The sequence below is a fragment of the Phodopus roborovskii genome, unplaced genomic scaffold (genome assembly GCF_943737965.1).
Source record: "Phodopus roborovskii unplaced genomic scaffold, PHOROB, whole genome shotgun sequence".
Taxonomy (NCBI): domain Eukaryota; kingdom Metazoa; phylum Chordata; class Mammalia; order Rodentia; family Cricetidae; genus Phodopus; species Phodopus roborovskii.
In genome coordinates this window covers 20,121,677-20,135,330 of record NW_026125444.1, presented here as the reverse complement: position 1 = coordinate 20,135,330, position 13,654 = coordinate 20,121,677, and the positions used below count along the sequence as shown (strand labels likewise).

Genomic DNA, 13,654 nt, shown 5'->3' with positions numbered 1-13,654 from the left:
ACACACACACACACACACACACACACACACACACACACATACAAGCAATAATAATGATAACATCTCTGCAAAGATTCTCCAAATATTAGCTATTATGTAACAGCTATGTTTTTCTTTCCTTTCTCTGTTTGTTTTATCTTGTTTGCAGTCAGAATTTCTCTGGGTAACAGGTACTATAATGTCCAGACTGGCCTTGAACTCAGGATCCTACTGCCTCAGCCTTCTAGCACTAGGATTCCAGGCATGAAACCACCACGCCCTCTGCTTCCTAGCTTAGTGCTGTGACAGGTGGCAGACCTTCCATCTCTCTCAGATCCCCCATTGTTCCTTATTGAGAGGCTATATTAGACAATGGCCTAAGTGGGGAAATTACACAAACTCCCCTGTGCCCCAGTTTCTTCACCTAGAAAATGGGGACACAAGTACCCAGGGTTCAGAAACATGCCAGTTTATCATCATACAAATGATTATCATTGTTATTGTGAGAGGGTCTCCTATCGTAGGCTAGTCTCGAACTTGATATGTGATGAAGGAGGACGGCCCTGAACCTCTGATTCTTCTCCACCTCCTGAGTGCTAGGATTACAGGGGTGCTCCGCCACCTGTGTTAAGTACTGCTGTGGATTGACTCTAGGGCTTTGGGCACACCACTGAGCAATCACTCTGCTGTCTGAGCAGCAGGGGACTTCAACAGACTGGCCCTCTCAGACACAAGGTCACATGGGTCATGCACTTTGCCCCTGCTCGGCAGGGAAGTCATTACCTCCTCTCTAGCTTTTCGGTCAGCCTCCTCCTGCTTTCTTCTCTGCTCCTCTTCCTCCAGGACCTTCCTTCTCTCCTCTCTCTTTTTCTTCAGCTCTTCCAGCTCCAAGGCTGCCTCCTGTTGCTTTTGTTTGAGTTTCTCAAACTCTTCGCTCTCAGTCTCCCCGCGGCGCCTGCGCAGCTCCTCCAGTCTCTTGCCAGCTTCCACTTGCGGGGCACCTTCGGCTTCCTTGTCCCCACTGGCCCGGCCTCCTGGGCGGCTGGGGCTGAGGGAGGAGGAAAGGAAAGGCCAGTTACCTGGTTCTGTCTTGCAGCTCCCCTGGAAGCAGGATGATGTCTGTGTGCAGGAACTATATCCAGGCACCTGATCCTCACACCAGCCCTGGGGTTGGTTGAGGATCTACATGGAATATAAAGACTTCTCGAGGGCCTCTACTAGGGCAAAGTGAAAATCATGCACCTCGTGTGGGGAAAATGACACATCCCTGTGCAATCCCCATAATAATAGTAATATTGTTTATGATCCAGACATACAACTTGGCACATAGTCAAAAAGACCTGAAAGCAAGGTCTTCAGATGGTGGAACACCTACATTCATGACAACATTATCCACAAGAGCCAGGAGGCAGAGCAACCTGAGTCCATTGTGGGATGAATAGATTAGCATAATGTGGTAAATCCACCGTAGAATACAGTTCAGCCTTCAAAAGAAACACCTACACACGCTTCAGCGTGGATGAACTTGAAGCTATTAGGCTAAATGAGACAAGCTAGTTATAAAAGGACCTCAACATTCTACTTGTATGAGGAATCTAATACCAAATTGATAGAAACAGACAAGGAATATGGTGGGTCTCTGGGGTGGAGGAGGTGGCTGAGGAGGAGCTGTGTGGGAGTGTGGAGTTTTAGTTCCTTGGATGAATTGATTACAGAGCTCCATTGCAGGATGTTAAGGATGCCGTTAAGACTACCGATCTCTAGTTTGTTTTTTGAGGCAGGATCTCTCTACAGCTGGCCTCTACCTCGAGCTCATAATCCCTCTACCTCAGCCTCCTAAATGCTGGGATTACAGGTGTTTACCACTATGTGGGCCCTAATGTTTCCTAGTGGAGTGAAACCCAGTAAGGTATGTACGTTTTGATAGAGATCTAGGAAATTTTTCTTATCCAAAATGTATATTACTACCCTCTCTGACCCCCAAACAACTGGAGTATCCTTTGTCAGGATTTAAAACTCTAAATTATTATAGAGTTTGTGTGATTAGGGTGGTTATTGAAGATCAAAGGGGTCATTCATTGTTTCTTATAAGTGTTTTCAAATGTATTGTCTCCTTTAATAGTCATAATAACTGGGAGACAGAATAAACAATTTGCCTAAACTGTAGAAAATAGCTGACTTCTTGGGAGATAGCTAAGTTAGTAAGGTATTTGTCATAAAAGCATAAAGACCTGAGTTAAATCCCCAGCACCCATGTGCAAAAACAAAAACAAACACAAAAACAAAAAAGCTGGGTGTGATGAGAGGTAGGGATAGGCAGCCAGCCTGGAAAACCAGCCCCGCCCACTCCAGATCAGTGAGAGACCCTGCCTCAAAAGCAAGATGGACGGCCAATGGGGAGCAACAAAGTATACTCTGTCTTCACTAGTGAAGTCACACAACTGGATCCTCCCAAACTAGACCGGAGGAGAATTTAGTGATGTTCTGGAAGGCCTTGATATAGGGAATCTTCAACTGAAAGACAGCTATTTAAATACTTTTAACACATATGTCATTACTAACTAGATCCAAACACAGGAACCCCACAGCTCACAGCTTTGTCTCAGGAACAATGAATCGCACTGTTTAACATTTATCCTGTGTAATGGATGGCACAGTGCTTCCAGCTATGAAGCAAGAGAGTGAAAGAAACAAGGAGTGCTTGAAGACAGCCAGTACACAGTGCTGACCTTATTGTATACACCTCGTGCTTGTGAACACAGAGGTCATCCAGGTATAAAAAAAAAAAAAAAAAATCCATTTAGTAAATCGGTCTCAACATTTTAAAAAGTGAAAGAGCAAACAGTGTAGTGCATTGTGCAGCAGGAAAGACAGCACCATGTTTTGAAACAACTTATTTTGGCTACAGATGTGTATGTTGGGGCGGGGGTGATATAAAGTTTGTTTGTTACTATGGGCTGAGGTTATAAAGTAGAACAGGTTCTTGACGGTTAAAGACGGACTCTCATTTTGAAGTCAAACAAAGTCAAAGGGTTTCTTACAACTCCACATTGCTCTTCCAGTGTTACAAGCCTGTGACTCCTGGCTCAGTGAAGGGGAGTTCTAGAAGCAAGTTTGCTCTCTCTTGGATCCTCTTGTGGTGTGGATGAGAAGATGAGCCTATGGATCCACTAGGTGTCGCTCTGTCTTTGTGTGATCAAACTGTTGGTTGTGGGGGCTCTGGCCCAACAGTCCCACATGCAGAGCAGATGATGGATGCTCATGTCACTAAGTGCAGGCTGAGATTCACTGGCATAGGAAGCTAACACTGTCATGCATAGTGCAATTTAAAAATATACGTTTCTGATTACATATATATATGTACATATATATGTATATACATTACATATATGTATATATTGTACGATCCTGTCTTGAGTATTATATATGTAGAAAGATATCTGAAATAAATGTTACTGGTGGCTGAATTAAAACCTTAAAACCTTAAAAATGAATAATCAAGTTAACTTTCATGAAAATGAGAGTAAGCCTCTGCCTAAACATGCTGGTAGGCTTGTAGCACCAGGGTGGTATATAGAAATACATTTCAGAAAGTTCTACTGTCTTTGGCTTTTTTAGGTTTAAGGCAAATCAAATTCCAGGCTTTTGCCCATGAACACAGCTTGCTTTTAGCTCAGCTGATAAGTAAGCACCTAGCCTAGAGGCTCTTACTATATTCCTCACCATGTGAGTATTTGGAGTGTATCATTCTCTACTTGTATGGGTATCAACTCCTAGCAAACATGAACAAAAATAAATTATATTGTAGTATCCTGTTTCTGACTCTCTCAAATGTGTGTGTGTGTGTGTGTGTGTGTGTGTGTGTGTGTATGGCAATTTACATAGAGGGCTCTTAAAGTCCTGTGGTAAAGAGCTGCAATTTGGTTTATCTAATATGCTCAAAGTTTTTGGACCACAGAATAATTTGAGCTTCACGAAATACTTGTTTACAACCTTTACAAAAGGAACTTGTAAAAATGGTACTGAGAAAGGTTTGTAGAAAGTTGTCTGGATCAGCTATAGCATGAGTGGACAATATTAATCCCAGTCACAATATTTCTTAATACACTGATACCATATGAGCATATTGTCAAAAAAAAAAAAATGGACACGAAGCAGTATTAGAAGAAATAGAAGCTGTGGTTGAGCAATGACTGCTGATTTCCCATTAGTGCTAGGGAGACAGGACCTGCTGACTTTGTACTTTCAAGACAATGGGAAGAATGCTGTTTGGTTAGGTCCTTTCTATCTGAAGGTGCAGAACAAGGAGACCGAGTCTCCGTCCCACTCATGGGAAGACAGCAACTTTTAATAGTCACAACTTACCTGAAAGCATTCTCAGTTTGTTTAAGTTTGTGAGTCATGAATTCCCCGTTCTGCGCCTTCACTTCTGTAAACCCTTTCTTCCGATCCAAGAAGCTCTTAACTTCTTCTTTGGGTTCTTTGTCCTTTTTAATCTTCTCATCTTTGATCTAATCAAGGATACATATCAAGAAAATAGGGAACCATAAACGTCTTACTAGGTTTTGGTTGGTTATTACCAAGACCCCGACTTCCTCTAAGGGAGTCTGTAGACTTGATATCCAGCAATCATCCAGGACATAATGTAGAAATCAAGAACATCATTAGAGAGTGACAATGGTCCTTTGGCCTATGAGCCAAACACCTGAACCTTAATTTTAGGAAGTCGAGATCCATCACTGATCTCACTGGGGTTTCTATTTGGAGGAAGCAGTATTATTGTTATTTTTGAAAACTATCAAGTTCTAGGAATTCCACCTAAGAGTAGTTGCTTACAGTTCCCACTAAGAAGAGCAATGTGGTTTTGATGGAAGAGTGGCCGTGTAGCTTGGCCGAATCTCTTCTTGGCTAAAGAAAGCATCTTTGGTAAGGGCCTACTAATAAGGAAATAAGAAGGAAATAAGGAAAAAAGCAGGTGATGCAGATCTGCCAATACTGGGGCCTATGATCCAGGCATTTCAGTCAGTTGAATCAGGGGTTTCAAGGAGGCAACATCGAACCTACCTTTAGGGGAAGGACTTAGAACCATGGTTGAAGCCACATAAACAGTTCTAGGGTGCACGTTGATTTCCCCTGGTAGGAAAGATTTGGACTTCCAGAGGTGGGTTTGTGATGGCCATGTAACACAGAGGGAAAGGGTATGTGGACAGCAACTGGGACCTTTAGTATTTTTGTGGGGGTCGTGTTGTAAATTCCTTTTGGTAGACGTGTTGTAAATTCCTTTTGGTAGATCATTTCAAAGTGGCTTTTGACGAGATCGGGCGTGTTCAGGGTGGTATAGCCACAATTACTATCTCACCCATTCTTAAAGTGTGAGCAGGGGGGAGTGATGCCCATTGTTATTTTTAAGACAGTTGCAAAGAACTAGTGCTTTTCAGAAACGCTTCGAGGAAAGTAGGCCATCACAATGTAGGGCTTCTAGGCTGTCTAGAACATTCTCCCTTTACCTGACCACTCATTGCTTTCCAGCGATTCTTGACACCCTCTGAACATTTATCCCTAAAAGGCATGTTTTACAAGGTAGAACGTGCTGCTATGGATTACCTTTTATAGTCTTTTGCCTGATGATCTTCCTGAAATGGTATTAAATCACCATGGATGGACTATTTGATGACACTGCTCTAGTTAAGACTAGAGCAAAGAGAGGGAAGCTCAGGGCCTGTGTAACAAGTGTGACCATAGCTGCTTGGTGGCTGTCCCTGGCCCCTAAAACACACCAGTATTCACTGAATAGGTAGCAAGTACAGAGTGCAGTTTCACTTTGGCCTGTCACTGTTGGATAGAGCCCCAGGAACCACGGGCAAAAGTTCACATCCTGGTTAATATGTATCTGGGAATGCAGATACGGAGGTGAAGGGTACTCTCCCAGGGTACCTATGAGATAAATTCTGAGTCAAATCTCATGGTTTATGGGGGCAGTAGCACAGGTAAATTTCTTTTAACTCATTTCTTCTATTTTGCAGTCAGAAATACTTGCATCTCCCCAAAATGTATTAGCAGACTTCCTGGTGTTACTTCAAACAGATTTGTAAAAGAATAAGATGTCTATGAGAAGTAGGCCTCCCACCCTACTTCAGGCTGTCTGTGCCTCTGTTGAAAAGGGTTATGGTGGGTGGCCTTCTCATATTTGCAGTGGGAAACTTGCTTAGAAACATTCTTAAATCTAATAATGATGACTTGGGTTTGACTGAAAATTATTTTCTCCTGAGAAATGAATGAAATGACTCTACAGGATCTTAAATTTTTAGTTTAAAGAATACAATGGATTAGGTTCATGGCAAGCCCACAGCCTTGTGAACCCCTGGGGAAAGAACTAGATCTTTTAGGCTGGAATATTACCACAGAAAGAGATAGCTGCTGAAGGGTCACTAGGTGGTCATGAATACTGAAAGAGTAAACATGCTTCATTCACAGACAACATGGGTGGGCTCCCACGGCAGCCTGCAGACACTTGACCAATGGAGAAATATGACCACGTGTAGGAATTTTAGGGGGTGTAGGAATTTAAGAGACATGGCCTCAAGCTAGAGGCACAAGGGGACAAGGGGACCCACCTGAGCTAGGAGCCTCTCTCATGCTATTCTGCATGGTAAAGTTCCAGAACAGCAAGAGTTAGGTGTCAGTTATAGGTTTTCAGACCACATTTAGCACACGCTGGTGAGCTTCAGAGTCCTAAATCCTCATTTGGTACCCTGTTCTACACTATGGATGTCCTCAGGCCTCCCTGCTCCTGAAACTGGTTCACAGACAACTCAGATCTTTGGCAGAGAGCTTAGATCCTGGCTTAGAGTGGCTGAATCATTCTTCAACCAAATTTCCAGTTCACTGAGGTTCAGGACTCATAGGCCTGGGCAACAGGAGTGTCAGGTTCAAAGTCATAAAAGACACTCTGCTGGAAACTGTCTTTCTGTTAAAGGCCAAGGGAGAAACCAAATAGATACCCAGTAAAGAACTAAAAAGAGACAGCTTATAATGGAGGAGGAGAGACAGACAAGTTAATTATGTCTCAAGGTTGGAGAGCATCTACACCCCATGGCTGCTACAGAGTTCAGCTGCAGCAGGAAGACATGGGGTTTGTTTGTTTGTTTGTGTTTTAAAGCCCTGGAGGGACTCTGGGAAATGTTTCCCTTGGAAGTCGCATTTACTTGTGGTTGACCTATCCTGCTTAGGTTGTGTGGATCCCTGCCAGGGAAGGTTTCTGTTTGCTTTTTGTGTGACCAAAAAGGGTTGTTTAAAATGACTGAATCAAGCAAAAATGATTTAAAGTCGCCTACATAACACACCAATCCAGCTGGCTGGGAAGGGGGAGCTATACCCATTCAGTCAGCAGTTTATCTATACAATGTTAAGATGTTAAAATTGCTCTTTTGAAAAGCCTGGTTGGAGGAAATTATCTAGACTGGCGCGAAAAAAACGCAGCCAGAAGTTCTGAAAGCTGGAATGTGCTGTGGGGCAAAGTGGGAAAGGGATAATGGCAGGTTTGAAGCCAGCCATTCCCTGGAGTGCTTAACTGATACCACGGACTTTGTCTTATCTGAAAAGAGGCAGATGGATGACTGGGGATGAGCTTCTCTGACTCAGATACCATACATAGGCATGGGATGCTTTGGCCATTAGAAGTAAAAGCATTATCTTGGCAAAATGAGTTAACTTTCACAATACCAGAGGGTGTTTACTACAGCCTCCCTTCCCCACATTCCATCACTGAGTTGCAAATTTCACACCCTCTTCCCACGACGGAAGAAGTTCCAATGTGTTCAGCTGTCTCCTTAGCTGTCTGGTAGAGCTAAATTCAGTTTCCGGGTCACCAACATATGTACTCTCTCCCTCCTTCAAGTAGCCAGTGCTATGTTCAAACCACGAGTTCTATTAGAAGCAGAGGGGAACAAAAGTTTTAAACTAAGTATAACTTGCTGCATAAATAGCAGGGTATCTCTTCTTTCGTGAATCTTACAAAGCCACCTAAGAAAACCACCCTCCTGCTACCTAATACGGCCATCTATTTTCTACACTTGGAATTTTCTTTACAGTTCTGGATTTTCTTAATGGATGCTCTAGCAGAGAAATGTAGCAAGAATCCATTTGGGCCAGTGTCCAATGGCTACAGATCTTTTCATCAGTCTCCTGGGCAATATAACTCAGCTATTTCTACCTCTGATGGTTCTGTTTTCCATACCCAAAACTCCTCGAACACCCTGGATACCACAGCGATTTGTCATGTCACTCGAGGCGGGGCTTTCTGCATGGCACTATACGCTGCACATCACTGTGCAGAAGTCTCGTTTACTTACCTACAAACACCCTGGAGAGCCCGCTCCCTTGCGTGTGTGCCTCAGAAATGCAATGCAAAGTATTTGGCCAAACTTTTCTTTTGAAAAGCGTATATCATCTTCAGCTTGTCAATTGTCTACTGCGATTTAGGTTGGGGGAGAGGGTTCATTTTCTCGGAAAAGTTAGAGCATTAATCAAAGCCAGCTGGAAATATTTCATGATTGAAATGCAAGCAGAGAAGGGCTCACGGGAACCAAGGCAGCACTGTAGGGGCAGGAAGCTGCAAAGACTAGGAGCGAGGCTGTCTAAGTGCTTGATTATGATACACACTAAGAAAGACAATTTGTATGAGGGTGCTGTACTACTGCCTACACACCCTCAGATGCTTTCAGGTCCATGTCTTTTTCTTGTTTTGAACCACTGACAAGTATCCATGTGTGTCGTGTATGAATGTGTGGGCACATGTATGCATGTGTATGGTGTATGAGTGTGTGTGTGTGTGTGTGTGTAAGGCACAGGCTGATTTTGGGGTGTTGTCTATGGCTCTCTACCCTAATTTTTGAGACATGGTCCCTTGCTGAAGCTAGAGCTCGCTGGTTGGCTAGCATAACTGCCAATGAGTCCCTAGGAACCCCTAGTGATCCCTCTGTTTTTGCTTCACAAAGCTGGAGTTATGGACACTCCTGTACACTATGCCCAGCTTTTTATGTGGATGCTGGGAATCTAAACTACACTTTACTCGCCATGTCTCCAGCCTGATTAAACAGTTGTGAGATACTCTACACTATCACACCATTCAACTACTCATGAGCTATAGACTGAAAAACACGGGGTAGTAGCTGCAACTCTAGATCAGATCCAGGACGCTGCTTTGTGTACGGCTTTAGGTCTGATTACGTTCAACATTTACCTCTTCCTTTTTGAAGGCAGGCTTGTCATCTTGGGGCTTTTGACTCTGAGCTTGCCCTTTAGTTCCCTTTTCTTCTTTCTTTTCCTTTTCAAGAACGGTGAAGGTCACTCAGGTAAATAGAAGCCCTTTCTAGCTTGTGAGAGTGAGAGGGTGCTTGGATCACTCCGTGTGGGCTGTGATGTCTCAGTGGCGGTCTTAATGCCACACTTAGGCCCCGTGGTGCCAGTGGTACCTGGTGCTAGTGGTCTGTCAGCAGGTGCGAAATGTCCCACCCCACCCTTCCTCCCGTTGCGCTCACTGAGATCTAGCATGACGCGGTGTCTCGGCCAGGTGTGTGTTTACACCCTGCTCACGACCTTCTGTTACAGCCAAGTGCCTGAGCCCTTGGTATAGAAGCAGGAGTGAAAAACAACTTCCGTGCAATGCAGTGACCAAAGTTTCACTCTGGAAAGGTGACTGTGCGAGCATTTCTGTCTTTTTTTTTTTTTTTTTTTTTTTTTTTTTTAATGCAGCCTTGCAGATAGAGAAGGGGAAAAAAAATCTAATAAAACTTGTATATTTTCACTTCCTTCCCCAACTACTACTATTCCCATCTTTCCTAGAGTTACATAAACTTGTGCTATCCTCATGGCAAAAAGGAGCAAACTGCATGTTCCTAATTGTCCATTATTAATTGTTACCTGGCATTACTCCAGCTGAATAGCTTCCTGCAAGTCTACATTAAACCCGGGTCTACATGATGGCAAGTCAGGCTTTTGAAGGTGTTTTTTTTGTTTTTGTTGGGGAGGGTTTTCCAACAGTCTCCTTCCCCCTCCTTTATTCCAGTTGACTTCAAAGGACTTATATTTCTGTTTTGCTCATATTGAAATGTCTGAACTTAATTCTTTGTTTCAACTCCCTACTCCTAATTTTATAATTAAAAACTGCCATCAAACACCAGAGCAAGGTGAGAAGTACAGGCCTCTTGCCTCATGTACACCCAGGAAAGATGTCAGAAAGAGGGGTTCAGGTGCAGATGCAGATGCAGAAACAAGCGGACACAGCCCCACAACGTTCATCATCTTTGGGTTAATTCATTTTCTTTTATAGCCATAACAACACCCAAACACAGAGCAATTAGTTTCTCTGTAGTTGTCCCATTGATTTGGTTGATTGCATACTTAGCCATGGTTCCATTGCTTCATGTTTGGGTATTGCTATGGCTTGCAAAAAAAAAAAAAAAAAAAAAAAAAAAAAATGAACACTTTGCCAAATGACCAAGCATGCCAGGCCGTGCGCATGAGGCCTCAGCCCCCGATTTGGTGTGCATTGCATTGCATGTCTCAGGGGTCACAGGCATCACACGGTGGCTGCGCAGTGCTTACTGTACCTGCTGCTTTGGGACAGCTGGCTGAAGTCTGTCTTCTTGTATTTTCCTTTCATTCACCCCTTTCCCTTCGGCTTTCTCAACTCCCGCTTTCTCAACTCCCGTCTCCCCCTTGTCCTTCGCTTCTTGCTTCTCAGTCCTTTGCTCCTCCTCTAGCCGCTGTTTTCGTCTTTGCTCTTCTATCCTAGCCTTCTCCTCCTCCTCCGCCTTGGCCCTCTGCTGCTCCTCAACCCTGGCCCGCTCCTCTGCCTCCTTCCTCTCCCTTTCTTCTGCGGCTGCTTTGCGCTCAGCTTCAATTCTTGCCTGCTCCTCGGCTAGCTTCCTGTCCTGCTCAGCTTTGACTCTTTCTCTTTCTTCGGCTTCTGCCCTCAGCCTCTCGGCCTCGGCTCTCTCCTTTCCCTCCTCCTCCATGCTTTTCCGATGGGCCCTCTGCTCTGTGTCTGGTCCACTCTCCCCCTCGACTTTGGACTCTTCCCCACTCACTTGCCCATTTTCCAATACCGTTACCACGGCTTCCTCCTGGGTTTCTGGTGTTTTCTCCTCTCTCATCTCCTCTACCTGATTCTCGCCAAGGCTCCCTCCCTTCAGCTCCTCCTCCTCTTCTTTCTTTTTGTCCTCAGCATCCTGATAGCTGTTCTTCTGGTAGGACTTGATGACTACTTCTGTCTCTTCCACCTCATATCGTCCGGGGCGACTCTCTCTCTTTTCTTCCTTCTCTGCTGTTTCGTTTTCTGCTGTGTCATTTTGCATTCTCCTGCTAGGGCTTGGCAGACTGGCATCTGTTACCGTTGGATCAAACTCCTTCTGACGTTCTAGAGCTTCCTGGAGGCGTTTCTGACGCCTCTCTTCTCGCCTAGCCAGGCGCTCCAGTAAGGCAGCCTCCTCATCGCCTTCTACCTGAGTGTTTGTGGTGGCTGGCTTAGACTCTTCATCAGGGACACTGGATGGCAGAAAGAACAACAGCAAAGACAGCTTGTTGGTTAATCAGTCCCCTAGAGCCACCCATAACCAGAGCAGATGCCAGTGGTATCTAGCTCGCATGCCCCTCGATGTAACCACTCTGCGCTTGCTTGCCTGGCTTCCAACCCAGCCTAACAAAGTCTTGCTCTTGGACTTTCTCAGGTCACTGTGTCTCCTCAACTTGCTGTAGGAGCTTTGAATACTAATGTCACCCAACAAAAGCAGAGGAACATCATCATATAAATACCTTGGCCTTTCTCTGTTTTGAAGGACCATTCTACAATCATGGCTCTTACTAGAGTTATGTTCCAGATAACCACCGTGACCACCTATGCCAGAAAGACAACCTTTACTTGGTTGCCCTCCCTCCCCACACTCCCACCTCACTTTTACCTACAACCCTACCATTGTTTCCTGGAATTACCTTACAAATTACTGGTGCTTAAACTGTGATTTCAGAACCTGGGCCACTGTGGATCCCAACTATGACAAGGGTCAAATCAGAAGAATGGGCGACTTCCGTGAGCATCATAGTTTCACGCGCATGCCACCTAGTTATTCCTGATCTGGATTGGTGGGACCCAAGGCATTTAGAGCGGGGAAGAGTATGTGTAGTGTGGGGATTCGACACCTATGCCAGCAAGCTGTGCTTTGGAGACATCTAAGTGTTCTCCACGGTTCATAGGGTAATGACTGCATTTCCCACTCTCTACCCTTCTTTGTACCTAGTCAGGACCACATAACCAATGAAATGGGAGTACAAATGATGTGTCCAGGCCAAAGCGATTGAACAGGTGTGTATTCTTTATGTTTGTCAGCTCTGTTGGTATTCAGCAAGCTCTGGATCCTCAGGGGTTGACGGGGTCACGGGGGAAAGAAAGACAAAGGGTCCCTGAGGCTCCCTGACCAGCCAGTCTAGCTGAATCAGCAAGCTTCGGGTTCAGTGAAAAACCCATCTTTAAACAAAAGTGGAGAGCCAGGCGTTGTGGCCACACCTTTAATCCCAGCATTGGGAAGACAGAGGCAAATGGATCTCTGGCAGATGAGCTCGAGGCCAGCCTGGTTTACATAGCAAGTTCCAGGACAGGCAGGGACCCTGTCTCAAACAAACAAACATTAATAATAATAAAATAAAAGTAATAAAATAAAAATAAGGTGGAAAGCACCTTGTTTAGTACACACGAACATCCACAATACATTAGTACACTGTGTTAAAATACTGAACTGGTCGCAGCAACATTACCATACCTAATTAAGCTGATGTAGCTTCTTTGTATAGGTTTCCAAGAATAAAGAACTTTTTTCTCCTTCTCTCCAATTGGTAAAGACTAGCTAAATCCAATGTTTATTTTAAAAAAGAAAAGAAATGTAAAACCCAAACTGTAGCATGTCCATCATCTCCTCACTCTTCCAGGGTGCTGGACACTGCCCAGACCAAGGGCGTTGGCCACTCCTGGCTGGAATTTCCAGTCATGTGATGCCAGAACTGTGACCACAGCTGGAAGCATACATCTTGCAATGTTTAGAAACTCCATCAAATTTCATGGTTCATACTAAACTTGGCTCTTCTGATGTTCAAGTTCACTTGGTTTTGGAAAAATACATTTCATATTTAACAACAAAATACGGCCAAGGAAATCCTAGATTCCAAGCTCTTTTGGCCTCTGCTGTTGTTTCAGGACATGGTCTCTGTGAATTAGCCACATACGGATTACATGTTCACAGACATACAAAGAACTAGGAGTTTAAGGGAAAGATCTAAGCATAGGACACTTGAATCAACCGAGTTCCAATATTTTAAAAAGGTGCCACAGATTCCAAAGTGCTAGCCCGAGAAGAATACTGTTAAGAAATCGACAGACCCTTGTGAGCCTTTCTTTGCTTTTTTTTATAGATCACTGTAACAATCATCAGTAGACGCTAAGTGTCTGTTAGAGCTGCTTAGCCACAAGAAGGGGCTTTATACTTGTAGGTAATTAATATGTCTGCAAGAAATCACATGCTTAGACCTGAATAGATGGCACTTAAAAAACCTTTTTTAAAACTTCTTTTGAATAAGAAAAGAATTCTTTTGATATAGGATCTCACGTAGCCCAGGCCTTGTGCTC

At 44.1% G+C, this 13,654-nt stretch overlaps 1 protein-coding gene across 7 annotated transcripts in view; it reads right to left on the bottom strand.

The window, feature by feature from the left end:
• Positions 1 to 13,654, bottom strand: part of Cald1 (caldesmon 1) — a 177,952-nt gene that overhangs the window by 19,106 nt on the left and 145,192 nt on the right. For 4 of the 7 annotated variants that reach the window (XR_007833947.1, XR_007833946.1, XM_051175872.1 and 1 more), the window contains exons 1-4: positions 10,590 to 11,138; positions 9,221 to 9,304; positions 4,345 to 4,490; positions 763 to 1,027 (exon numbers count right to left, since the gene is read on the bottom strand). Coding sequence is in view for 3 of the 7 variants with exons in the window: in XM_051175872.1 (XP_051031829.1) it covers positions 763 to 1,027; positions 4,345 to 4,490; positions 9,221 to 9,304; positions 10,590 to 11,135 (1,041 nt within the window). In the remaining 4 variants the exon portion in view is untranslated. The other 3 variants (XR_007833948.1, XR_007833949.1, XM_051175874.1) reach the window with 1 other exon arrangement.